This window comes from Monopterus albus, unplaced genomic scaffold, assembly GCF_001952655.1.
Source record: "Monopterus albus unplaced genomic scaffold, M_albus_1.0 scaffold214.1, whole genome shotgun sequence".
NCBI lineage: Eukaryota > Metazoa > Chordata > Actinopteri > Synbranchiformes > Synbranchidae > Monopterus > Monopterus albus.
This window is the reverse complement of record NW_018128094.1, coordinates 2,083,478-2,097,583: the sequence shown is the minus strand read 5'-3', so window position 1 is coordinate 2,097,583 and position 14,106 is coordinate 2,083,478. Positions and strand designations below refer to the sequence as shown.

The 14,106-nt window shown below is 40.3% G+C and overlaps 1 protein-coding gene across 1 annotated transcript in view; it reads right to left on the bottom strand.

The window, feature by feature from the left end:
- The window catches only part of LOC109971040 (unconventional myosin-XVIIIa-like), a 233,547-nt gene that overhangs the window by 11,963 nt on the left and 207,478 nt on the right, over positions 1–14,106 (bottom strand). Inside the window, 6 exon segments of the mRNA XM_020619059.1 lie at positions 998–1,117; positions 3,490–3,629; positions 3,827–4,012; positions 9,450–9,587; positions 11,668–11,751; positions 12,358–12,474. Of these exon segments, the coding sequence (XP_020474715.1) occupies positions 998–1,117; positions 3,490–3,629; positions 3,827–4,012; positions 9,450–9,587; positions 11,668–11,751; positions 12,358–12,474 (785 nt within the window).

The window sequence follows — 14,106 nt, the reverse complement described above, 5'->3', positions numbered from 1 at the left end:
GGGGCGGTCTGATACTCCGCTGTGGCTACAGATATGGATCAAAATCAGTAAGTGCCATTCTGAAGCTCCATGGTTTTGGATATCGTCTGACGCAGCCTTCTCCTCGAGGACATTAAAGAGGATATCACATTTACCTCCACTGGATTCAAGTTTTCAGTGTTTTCTGTAGCAAAGGGAGCTTGTCACTGAGATTGGTCTGCTCAGTTTTACCTCAATACTCTCTATATTAACCTCACTTCATTCCTTGCCCTCTTCCACTCTTCTCTTCCTCTTTGCTCTTCCCTTCCACTCTTCCCTACATTGACAGCATAATTATAAAAAAAATGGAACAGAGCTCATGGCATGCATGTTTCCAGCCAGCCTTACCTGTACAGGAACATTCCTGGACATGCAGTAAACTCAGGCCCTGTATTTTTCTCCACATCCTCTGGTCACAGTGCAGCAGGAGGAGGTAAAATATATCCACAAAACCAGGTGCAGTCGAAAAATCCCACTTTTCAGTGGTACCGTGGATGTCTTGTTTTAAAATAAACGTTTTGAAAATATACATAACAAACAAGGCAATATAACATTTTGACAATATGGTGGGGGCACCGGTGGATGTCAGCCAGGCTCACATGAATACTTAACAGCCTGGAGATCATGCCAATTCAAGGAAATCCTTAAACTATCATGTAACACATTATTTTGGTAGTTTGCGAGCAGTGTATAAACTGAGCCTTCCACATAGAAGTACTAGAACATACGTAACCCTCATTTTTTGAGCTTTAGGTCAAGTCTAAGATGATAACTCACTGTTGCAATATTGTAGGAAAGTCAGAAAACAAGGAAAAGCATGCCATTGGCTCTTTAAATGAGTAAGAACTCAAGAATTCCAGTATACTTGTACTTGTGTACCTTTGCGAATGTGAATCCTCTGCAACATCAGTGAATCAGACAGTTTATGTTTACAAGGATGTGTTGCTAAGAGAGATTTTCAAACTCCAGGCACACTAACCTGGAGCTCTTGGGGCTTTTGTCATCTGAGAGGTTTTTGATGGACCCTTTGCTTTTGGACAACCATGACTTCACATCCACGCAATTGTCCACCTCAGAGTCTGTTTCTGAATCCCCCAGACTGCTGTGTGGTCAGAGACAGGAAAACAAGTCAGAGGATACAAAGGAGAGGTGAGATAACAAAGATTATAAACAGAGAAAAGACACAAGTCAGATATGGCCATTCAAAAGGGTGCAATTAAGGTGAAAGAAATTTGATCAACATTGGTAGAATGAAGAACAGCGTGATAGCAAAGAAAGACAGCACATGCAGTCAGTACAGAGCTTGTGTAAACACCCAAACAAGCGAGACAGTACAAATGCAACATTTACGTTTGCTCTTCCAAAGCTACTTCCCATAGAGAGAGACAACCACACGCACACCCACACTCAATCCTACAGGCAATTTAGAGTTGCCAATCAAACCTAAGCACCATGTCTTTGGACAGTGGGCGGAAGCTTGAGTACCCGCCACAGGCACAGGGAGAACATGCAAACTCAGCACAGAAATGGCTGACACAGAGAGACAGACGAGCATACACACCCACACTATCTATATTATTATTATTATTGTTGTTATTATTATTATGCCTCAATGTGGTTGTGGAGGCTACGCTGTATGTAGTGCAAAAGTCCTATTTTAAGTGAAGGTAGAAGTGTGGGCAAATAAGGGCATCATAAGGGGGAGCTATAGTAAATGCTTTTTGTTTATTAATCATTAAATATGAATATAATCAACACATTAAAAAACTATGTGTTCCCTATATTGAGCTGCATCTGCTGGTATTTGCCACAGCCATTTCTACCCTAAAGATTTTTTCACATATTTGAAATGACACCTTTTCAAACTAGTCTGCAGTTTTTCATCTCAAGATAATAAACCTGGTGTCAAAACATTCTCTGGAACCCCATGTCAATAATTATCATGTTTGCTTTTGTATTTTGTTCATGAGCCACACAAGTTTGAATATTGATGGTATAGTGTCATTTTTGAAAAAGATTGTAGGATTTCATTTTATATGTGGTCTCTTGTTGCCATCCAGTGATGAGCGCCATCTCACGAGTGTGTTTATTTTATGAAGACATTTTCTCCTGTTCTTTCTTGTCTTGGCGCTGCATCCAGTATTAGGTGAGGGCACTGTCTTTGTATGAGCTACAATCTTGCTTTGGTCGGTTCGAAGCCTTTTGTTTTTGTGCTCAGTTTAATTACATTTTTTAAATTACTATTACTAATTTGAAACTCTTTTAAATATTGTATTGTTTTTAAAATACAATTAATTATAAAATAATGAAAACACTTTGAATCTGTTTATTGGCTATTGCCAGCCAAGCCAAGGGAGCAGTGGGGTAGTTCCCACCTGTCAAAGTCCATATAAGGTGTCATACTATTTCACCGTCTTGTATATGGTGTGGTGTGTGTCAATAATGTAGTGTTTTTAAGCTTAAAAACTTGACTGTTTTAAATTTTGAAGTTCATAAAATTCAACCTGCAATTCTCCTTTTTGCCACCAGGCTACTATACCGTCCACCAACAGTATAGGGTTCTGAATTGTCAGACCACACAGTATTTTATGGTAGAGGTACTGTTATGCTGGGTTTCACGTGTGTAGTGAGAGATCTACTGTATTAACATGGTTAACACAGCACTATAATCTACCAACATAAGGTAGTGAACACCATGTGCAGTATGCAGTACAGTGGAGAACTTCTTTGTGAACACTCGTTTTAAATATGATTTATCACACAGCTTCAAACTTCACAAATCAGTGGTACAGTACATAGCCAAAGGATGAAACATAAAACTGAACATAAACCCAGAAAAACTTACAGACAGTGCATCATGCGGTAGGTATATACAGTACAGTAGTCCATGTCAGTTCATATGTCAACCAGCCACAGTGAACACAGCAGCTGTGAGTGTGGCTCCAGAGCATGTGGCAAAGTTTTTGGCCAGTCTGTATCCTCGGTGCACCTTTGCACAGCCATTCACTCACAAGTGTGGTCTACCACAGGTAGGTTTGTTCTGATTGCAGCATCACTGATGCACGTTAAATACAAAACAATTTTTAACAGCCTGGAGGATGATTTGAGCTTCATTTTGTTGACTCAGGCCAGGACTGCTTCGTGCACTTCAGCTCTAGTTTGTAACAGCACACAAACATCATGATGATCGCCATGCTATAACGCAAATAGTCCAGTACAACTAGTGTGCTCAGATTTCCAACAATAATAACAGCAGTTTATTATACTGAGCCTCCACTTAAATACTACAACCACCCACTGCCCTTTATGACAAGGAAGGGTAGGCTTCAGAAATGCAAATGTACCTGCTTGGTGACACAATTGTTCCTTGGGCAACTGTAAATATTTTAAACTGTCAAGGTCACTCACTATTAATATTGTCCTCCAGTTTCTGGAATAAACTCCAAACCTAGAAGTTTATTTTTTTTGTACCTGTTGATAAGGTCCTCGTTGTCATCAGTCTCCATCTCATCCTCGATGGCTGCCTGAAGGTCACCAATCCTTTTGAAAGCCAACTTGAGGTCTACCTGGAGGCTCTGATTAGCAGCCTCTAAGCTCTGAATGTCCATTTCCTGATAATTAGACAAAAACCAGAACACACTTTTCAGCTGACCAGGACCAAAGGTTGACCAGTGCAATGTTGCCTTTTTTTTATTGCTGATGGTGCTGATGCCATATAGGTTCTCCTAAAATGTAAAGAGTGACAATGACTGTACTGTTTGCTCACTAATAACTGAAGAAATTATCTCACTCTTGGCTACATAATTACCAGCTCATGCTTCTTGTGACTAGCCTCAGCTTCCTTTTTGGCCAGATCACCCATCTCCTCTTTGATGTCACGGATCTGTCTCTGCAGACTTTTGTTCTGTTCCTTCTCTCGATTTTCGCTGCTGCTACGTTGATCTCGTTCCTCTGTCAGCTTCTCCACAGTTTCCTTAAGACGAGCTACAAGTGTCTGCATAGCAGTAAAGAGTTCAACAATGTGGTCAGCTAGATACCATTGATATTATGAATACAGTATATGAGCTAATGGAGAGACAGCTGAATAATACACAAATACACGTACTTCTTAATTGGTGATATACTTCCTTCCTAGTAAGGCATGTTCTAAAAGAAGTAACTCAAGCAGAATGTACACCAGATTAATTAATGACATTGATCTGGGAATAAAAATGTATGCAAATGTAGATATTAGTTTCAATTTGAAAGTAAATTTGACAATAATGTTGTCATTAAAACAAATGTATGTATGCAAGGAAGAGAGCGCAAGTATTATATTTAGTTTAATACCCATGACAATAAACTATCAAAATTTATGGATTATTACAGCTCAGGTCTAATTTTTTATGGTTTTGACAATCATTGATATCATAAAACTGCACTTCCAAAATAATTGCTGAGATCTTGGAACATGTTGAATTAAAAAAATGTGATGTGCAAAAACATGAGCAGTCAAACAGTTCTAAACAAGTCAACTGTTTATCCAGACGAGCTAAACAACTACATTTGGAGGAAATACTGTAGTAGTGCTTTAAGCAAAATTCTAATGTCAGTGTGCTAATATGATTACAGTGACAAACATGCTGATGTCACAAAAATAAAATTTTTACCACGTTCACCATCTTTAAGCCATGTTCAGATTGACTCTAGCCTTGCATTTGTGTTTCATATTACCTATTCCCATGACTGAATAACAGAATGATAACCCTCAGTGCAATACTTTTGTATATATCTACCTGGAAAACTGCATCTAAACTGTTTAGATATATTTCTATATTTATAAGTATGTTATTATTTTCCTAATGCACATTCTTTTTTTTTTTGGTTCTCTCAGTCTTATCTTGTTGAACCATGCCCAGGCATGGCACGGAGCAGTCACACTAGTCAAACAAACTGGACTTTGGACAAACCTGTATTAACAACTCGTTTAACAACTATTGATGTTTTACTCTTTGACCCCTATATTGATTGAGCTCTGCTACCACCAGCCTAATATGTTTATATTTAATATACAGTCAGTACAAAAGTATATAGACCCTTTAAAGTTTTTCACATTTTGTTATGTTTCAGACTCATCTTAAATGATTCCATTCAATTATGTACATATTCTACTCCACAATGATAAAGTTTAAGCAGGTTTTTGGAGTGTTTTGTGAATTTATTAAAAATAAAACTCAGTTATCCAATTTGCATAAGTACTCAGACCCTTTCACAGCAGCTCTGGTGAAAAGCTTCCACTGTGTAAATACTGTAGAGTCCACCTGTGCCTAATTTAATGCACTGGATGTAATTATGAAAGACAAACACTTGTCATGGCCACATATATTTGCACCACTGCATTTCTGTCATACAACACACCACTCCTCCTAGAAAATTGGTATATTCGCAAAGGCTTTGGTATTCTCATGTTTATTTCTTTTGTTTGTGCTGGGAAAACACAAAAAAAGCTGAGAAGCCAAATCTGATATATTCCACACAGAACTCCAAGAACAGAAAAGACAATTATTGACATCCTTAATATTTGGTAGAACACCCTTTGGACAAAATAACAGAACTCAGGCCCCCAGAAGCCTAGGCCTATAGCAGCATAACTAAGGGGAAGCTCAGGGTCACCTGATCCAGCCCTAACTCAAAAAGGAAAGTTTTAAGTCTAATATTAAAGGTAGAGAGGGTGTCTGCCTCCCACACTGAAACTGGGAGCCGGTTCCACAGGAGAGGAGCTTGATAGCTAAAGGCTCTTCCTCCCATTCTACTTCTGTGGACTCTAGGAACCACAAGTAAAGTTCTCTGTTGGGATGATAAGGCTCTATGAGGTCTTAAAGATATGATGGGGCCTTGCCATTAAGGGCTTTGTATATTAGGAGAAGGATTTTAAATTCTATTCTGAATTTTACAGGGAGCCAGTGTAGAGAAGCTAATATGGGAGAGATATGATCTCTCTTGCTAGTTCCTGTCAGTACTCTGGCTGCAGCATTTTGGATTAACTGGAGGCTTTTTAGGGAACTACTGGGACATCCTGATAGTAAAGAGTTACAGTAGTCCAGCCTGGAAGTAACAAATGCATGGACCAGTTTTTGAGCATCACTTTGAGAGAAGATATTCCTGATCTTGGCAATACTGTGCAAATGAAAGAAGGCAGTTATAGAGACTTCGTTTATGTCTGATTCCTGGTCAGCGGTGAAGTGGTTAGGCAAACTCCAATCTGGCATTTTTATGTTTCTGTGTCAGCAGTGGGGTCCCCACCGGGTCCCCTACCATGGCATCGCTTGTCATTCAGATGGCGACAGATAGTGTGAGCTGACACTGTTTAGACCCTGTACCTGCGTCAGCTTGTGTGTATGGCCATCTGTACCTGTATGCACTCCTGACAACGTCTGGGCATGCTCCTTATGAGTGAGCAGATGGTGTTCTGGGGAATCTCATCACAAATCTGGATCAGGATATCAGTGAGCTCCTGGAAAGTCTGTGGTGGTACTTGGTTGCATTAGATGCACAAATACATAATGTCCCATTGGATTTAGATTAGGGGAAGGTGAGGGCCAGTCAATGGCAACTACATACATTCCCAAAGTAGTGAAATTAATTCCAACAGGTAGTGTAGCACTGACGATAACATCATGGATCGTTTGGCCACTCGTTAACCAGCAACACGTCACATGTGGCAGACACACTGGCTTCAAGCTGTCAAAGCAAACAGGTGCTCTGAGGGAAATACAGTCTTGATGAGCTGATCATTCACTGCCCCAGGGTACATCATAGGCCGGCTGCTTGTAAGTTAGAACCAGTCAGGTAAAACAGTGAGTCCTTGTACAGGAACATTCCCAGAAATGCAGCAACCTCAGGCCCTGTATTTTTCTCTACATGCTCTGGTCACAGTGCAGGCACAAAATTGGGCGCAGTCAAAATATTCCACTTTTACAACGGCACCTTGGATACCTTTTTTATTTTATTTAAAGTTTTATTGAAATTATACATAGCAAGGCAATATAACATTTTGGTATTATGGTAGGGGCACCGGTGGATGTCAGGCAAGCTCACATTAATGCCCAACTGCCTGGTGATTATGACCATTCAAGGAAATCCTTAAACTAATACTTTATTTTCTTAGAAAAATAGTCTCACGAGTGAGAATTTGTGAGACGTGTTACTTCCGCATAGAAATACTAGAACATACGTACACCTAATTTTTTTTTAGCTTTAGGTTCATCATCCAGAAGCTGCCTACATGCTCTGTGCATATGAGGCTGTGCATTGTCCTGCAGCAGGAGGAACCCAGTGCCCACCGCAACATCTGACAATCACTCTGAGGATTTCATCCTGGTAGGTCATAGCAGTCAGGGTCCCACTGGCTATGGCATGGAGGTCTGTGCAGCCATCCATGAATATGCCTCCAGAAACCATCACTGACCCACCACCAAACCAGTCTGGCTTGATGATATTATGCGCAGAATAATGTTCACCATGGAATCTCCACACTCACATTTGCTCAGTGTGAACTTGCTCTCTACTGTGAATATAACGGCAAAAATTGGCAGACCTGTCAATTCTAATGTTCTCTGGTGACTGCCAATCGAGCTGCTCAGTGCTGGGCTGTGAGCACAGGTTGTACTAGACCAGGGGTGCCCACACTTTCTCGCCTTGCGAGCTACTTTTCAAATGACCAAGTCAAAATGATCTACCTACACTAAAAATACTCTGTGTATCTACCCAATAAGGCCTGTATATCCATCCAGCCATCCATTTTCCTCCGCTTATCCGGGACCGGGTCGCGAGGGAATAATTGATTAGATTTTAGTGCAGATCCATATCATCATTTGGATACAGGACTTTAAAAATATTCTTTACCATTGTGAGTGTTTGAAAGGCTGTTGAGCCTTATGGAGAAAGTGCACAGACGTGCTGCTAAGCACTTTGAGCACATACAGAGACAAATCCCTGGGCCAGTGACAGCTGCCCATTTATTGTCAATGAAAATGAAACACTGTTGCACAGTTCACCCCACTGTTCCTCCGCTTATCCAGAACTGGGTCTCGGGGGCAGCAGTCTAAGCAAAGATGCCCAGACTTCCCTCTCTCCAGACACTTCCTCCAGCTCCTCCAGGGGAATGCAGAGGCCTTCCCAGGCCAGCCGAGAGACATAGTCCCTCCAGCGTGTCCTGGGTCTTCCCCGGGGCCTAACACCTCCCTAGGAAGGCGTCCAGGAGGCATCCGAAACAGATGCCCAAGCCACCTCAGCTGGCTCCTCTCGATGTGGAGGAGCAGCAGTTCTCCTCCCGGGTGACCGTGCTCGGGGTGCGCCCGACCGCCCTGAGGAGGAAGCTGATTTCGGCCTCCTGTATCCAGGATCTTGTCCTTTCGGTCATGACAACAATGATGTAAAAACTTAGACTATGTTAATTATGTTTTTAAATAAAAACCACCCACTCTGCAGAAAACACACACACCTCATAAAGACAGTCTGACATCTCTTAAAATGTCAATAGGGTCGTGAGTCGACTGTGCACGTCCACATACACATATCCCTATACTAAAAATACCATATACAGTATATATTTATTTATTTGTGTGTATGTGTGTGTGTATATGTATGTATGAATGAGTGTTGTAGTTTTTTATGAACAGTCCAAAAGTGCCGCTCCACATTTCCCTTCTTTGAAATAGCGATGGTAGATTGGCAGATCAAGCAAACGCACTTCGAATATGACATCGTGAAAAAAAAAGTCCTCCTCTCATTCTGCATGGAAGTGGTAAGTTTTCGGTTTCTTACTTGATTCGACTTCCCCACTCATTTTATACCCTTTCTTTATTAGAAATTAATTGTAAGGCTGACAAGGTAGTTAGCTCACTGGAGTTTTGCAGTAGCTCGTGCGGCTGACTGCACATGCTTGGTGACTCGTGTCAGAAAAGACAAGATCTCAGACTGGCTGCACTGCATGTCAATCAAGTGGCTAATGCCATAGGGAGGTTGGATGTTAGGCTAGCATCTAATTTATTTTTGAATGGCACGCAATCTACCAACACTACCTTTGCGATCGACGTATTGGGCACCCCTGTACTAGGGGATGTCAGGCCCTCATGCCACCCCAATGGAGTCTGTTTTTGTCATTATTTATTTGGCAATATCCTTCATAACTTGAAAATGACAGAATAACACATGGTATGACAGTAAAAAAAAAGTCAGAGGACAAAGTAGATCAGCAGAGGTTATATTGTATCTAACTGATAGTAGTCTGATGTTTCATGGAGCACATATGTTCATAATGCCTCTGTTTTCTGAGGTTCTCTGACCTCAGGGGCACATTTTATCTCCCACCTACCTCCCTCATGTCTTCCACATATTCAAGCTTCGTCTCTCTAACGCTTACCACCACCAGCACTGTCTGTAGATCTCACCTCCAAGCGTTTGACCTGGGTCTTTTCAAACTTCAGCTTGGTCTCCAGCTCATGGATCTTGGCCTCCTGCCGTCTCACGAGGGCTTTCTCCACCATAGACTGTTCCCGGAACTCCAGCTGGCTCTGGAGGGCTTGCATCTAGGACACAATTATGTTAATATACTCACTGGTACAAATAAAATCAGAGCTGGTTGAATAGGTGGTTAATGGAAAACAAAAATGTCAAAATATTATTGATACCTCCGCCAAAGGTGGGGGTAATGTTTTTGCCATTTATTGGTTTGCTATTAAAAATTAATGAATGAATTTTGATGAAATTTTTTGGCACACATTTAATTAGCTGATCTACTTTTCATCCTATGACCGCTGGTATGCCACTTTTGATTTGAGACTATGTGGTCAAGTCTATATAAGTAATGCTAATTTATAAAAATGTTCTGATGTTATCAGAGTAGCTCTGTTATAGACTGGCGACCTGTCCAGGGTGGACCCCACCTCTCACCTTATGTCAGCTGGGATATGCTCCAGCCACCCATGACCCTATTCAGGAATAAGCGGTATAGGTAATGGGTGAATGTTATCAGAGTTCTGAGTACTCCTTATCAGACCAAACCAGCTCTATTAGCAGGCAGCTGTGTCTTGCTCAGAGTGGTGTGACTCTGGTGTTCCAGGTGCACATGCTGCACACAGTTGAGTTTCCACTGCTGGAACCTAATAATACCATACCATGTGGTTCCTTTAACTGTCAACTGGCCCAACCTCATGAGTTGACACAGACCATCCTACTTTGCTTTTCCACTCTATTTTTTACTGTATCAGTCTCTGATAGGAGGAGGGAGGGTTGCACCCCTCTCACACACACACAACTGACCGGGAAAAGAGCAGAGTACAGGAAGGATCACTCCACAGTGCAATAATCAGCCAGTAACAGCTGTTGAACAAGCATAATACAAACTTGGAGAACTGTGATATCTTTAGTGTTTTGCCCATGGTCCCTGTTTTACCCCAAACCAAAATAATAATAATAATAATAACAAATCAGTGTCACTCCAAATGCCAGCAGCAGGTTGTCATAGTCAATCAGTCATATTATCAGAACTATTGCTTTTAGGTGTAATGGCATCATGGAGAAACTGAATTGCCCTTAGTAGAGGTCTGTTTAGTTTTTAACGTTCTTGTAGATAAGTATTTATTCTATAACATATGCCCGCTTGTCTTGTTTAATTAGCAAAAATCTAAATGGATAAAAGTAGGGGTAAGGGCTAGGGTTTTTATTTCCTTGTATAACATCATCCAAACCAGGGACTTATGGATGAAAATCTCCCCTTTGGCTAAGTCACATGTACATCTTTTGATGTTAATCAATGTATATATTTGTCTTTGATAAATAAACTTGTACTGTTTGAAAGTGTCACTTCACAAAAAATTATGAGACATTTTAAACTTTTCTTGGGCCCACTATTTTTCAGTCTTGTTACAAATGCTGACTTTGAGACGACACCCAATAGCCGTTGATCCTTGAGCTCACATCCATGGTACTTCGTTAAGTATACTCTGGCTTATTAAACAAGGAAAACTGCTACAAGGTATACTATAAAAATTATTTTGGCATCAGTATTCAATCAGGTATAGAAATTTTCAAATGCTAACCAATCCTCTTGATAAATTCAGCTAAATTACCATACAATCCTTGATACTGCCATTAAAAAAAACATAAGGCAACCTGTGAGACAGGCAAAGAATGGAAAGCTTGGGTGTATGGTTGATGTCTTTCTTAGTGCAGAGACATCGCACAATTGTCTTTTGTCTCTGGAGATAACAGCCCTAAAACAGATCAAAGACCATATTAAGACAACATATTCCTTGTAGAGGTGAAGGAGAGAAATTGTTTGATCAATACCCTCTTCTTGGCTGGGTCTAATTTATCAAGTACAGCTGTGTTTGGAAGCGGAAAAAGACTCATGCAGCATCAGCATTATAAGGATGACAGCACTAGCATGGTTAACATCAATTAGTTTGAACTGGAAAAGTTGATCATCTGTGTCACAGAGTTCCATTGCCAATTCTGCTTGAATGACACATCAGTTAAATCAAGGGTTATAATTGTCAAGAGACAATTACTTTGACCATTTGTTGTTTACTTTGCCCTTGACTTGGCAAGACAGTGCTGTCCTTATTGCTGTTAGTGGTATGTTGAGAGCAGGAAGCCAGCATCTACCGTCTCTTGGACCTCCTGTTTCTCCTTGAGGGCCTCCTCCAGCTGGGCTTCTAGGTCACTGATCTGGGCCAAGTTCTGGGCTGACTGAAGTTAACAAAAACGCAGGACAAAAAAGAAAAGCAATCAGTTATGCTTTATACAGATTATACATACATACAGCTAAAATGCAAAAAGTAAATCTGTCAGCTCCAAACAATAATAGTAGATCCAGTAAAACATGATGGTATATATCACAGTGACATTACACAGACAAATAGATCTGTTGGAAAAATGTTTTTGTTTGGTATAAGAATATCAGTAAATCAAATTTTAGTAACTCCTCTGTGAAATATTAGAGACAGTTGCTTTTTTTCACAGTAGAACACTTTGTTACAGTGAGTCCTACTGGGAGTTCAGCTACTTCAATTTAGACAGGAAGGATGGGTTCATTTGGCACCAGTGGAGGCAGCTTGGTCATCATCCCATCAGCAATGGAAAGGAAGCATTTTTATTCAACTTTCATTTCCACTTGCTACTCAACAGCAGATAAACCTTCTTTAATACTAATGAGGCACCACTCAGAACTATATACTATTACTTCTAGAAATGACTCATTTGGCAGAGATGGATGGCGTTAAAGCAATTCAGGTTTTATTTATTCCATATTTGTGCATGGTATATATGAAAAAGAGACAAAGTAAGAAAGTAGACCTGGGCCACAGCAGCTTTATGTTTCTTCAACAGCTCATTAAGGTCTTCCTGGTCCTCCTCCATTCTGGAATGTAACTCATTCTTCTCTCTCTGCAAACAACTCAGCTGCTCTTCCAGCTGAAGGACAGAAAGCAAATGAAAAACTTGTGTAAACAGATACACTCAAAGTGCTTTCACACTATTTGCTCATTCACCCAACGGTCAGATCAAAATTCATGTTTTTTCCCTATCTCATGCATGTGCATATTGTATGTCGTCATCATTCAGTGTCAGCCCCCTGAAGGGACATATCTTAGCCAAGCAGTTTCTTTTAAGAAATTTGCATGATTTTATAAACGCACATGTGAGCCACCAGCACCAAAAGATCAGTTAAGAGAAAAGGTACAGCATTAAGGCCTGGAATGCCAACATAGCCTATGAATCAGGGTAAATGAATAGCAGGAGAAACATGGGAGTGAAGAAAAAAAAAGGCAGTTTGACTGACATGTGGAACCAGACTGTCATGACAATAGGGGACAGAGTAAACCAGAATGACCACTTTACAGTTCTATGCCTCCACTTAAATTCATGGAAATGGGATAGACTGAAGTCACTGACCTTGACCTTTACCACCAAACTCTAGGCAGTTCATCCTTCAAGTACACATGTGCAAAATTTTAAGAAATTCCATTAAGGTCTTTCTGACATATTACAACCCCAAATCAGAAAAAGTTGGGATGGTATGTAAAATTAAAATAAAAAAAAATTGTGATTTGCATCAAGACTCGTCTCTCTTCTATGAGCAATCAAAAACATTGTTACTCAAAAAAAAAAAGGAAAGGATTCAGATACGTTACCCTCTACAGCACATTATATAATTAAAAGAGTCAAGGAATCTGGAGGGATTTCAGTGTGTAAAGGGCAAGGGAACAGGCTTAAGATGGGTGACTGTGCTCTCCGATCCCTCAGAAGGCACTGCATCAAGACTCATTTCTCTTCTATAAGCGATCTAAAAACAGTTACCTAGGAAGCCCTATGTCAACAGTGTCCAGAGGTGCAACTGGCTGCTCTGGGCTCAGAGGCATCTGAGATGGACATCACACAGTGGAAACGTGTACTGTGGTCAGACAAATAAATTTTTCAGGTCTTTTTTGGAAAGAACAGATGCCATGTGCTCTGAATCACAGATAAAAGGGACCACTCAGACTTTTACCAGTAACAAGTTAAAAAGCCAGGGATCTGTCATGTGGTGGTGGTGGCAGTCCCCTATGGTAAAGGTACACTTCTGTGATGGCATTACTACTGCTGAAAAATTCATAGAGATTTTAGAGCAACATACTGTATGTTGCCTTCAAGATGACATCTTTTCCAGGGATGCCCATACATTTTCCAATAAGCCAATGCAAAGACTAGTAGTTGCAGTTGATATGTTTTAAAGTTTCAAATACAGTGCAGATATATAATATCTGCACTTTGCTTGGGTGCTTAATAAAAAGCTTAAGATTTTGATTTGATTTGATTTGATTTGATTTATTCTTTCAAGCATTTAAAACAGTTGATATAACAACACACATTTTTACACACAATCCAATATCAATTTGCTTATACCTAATACATGCTTGAATGGAGTAGGAAGAAGTCAGACTTATCCAGTCCTACCCCATGACATCATCTTACCATCATTGGTTTGCAAGCAATAAATGATTCACTTCTGCACACACACATATTATACTAAAAAAGATTATAACAGTGTTAACATTCTTACATCAC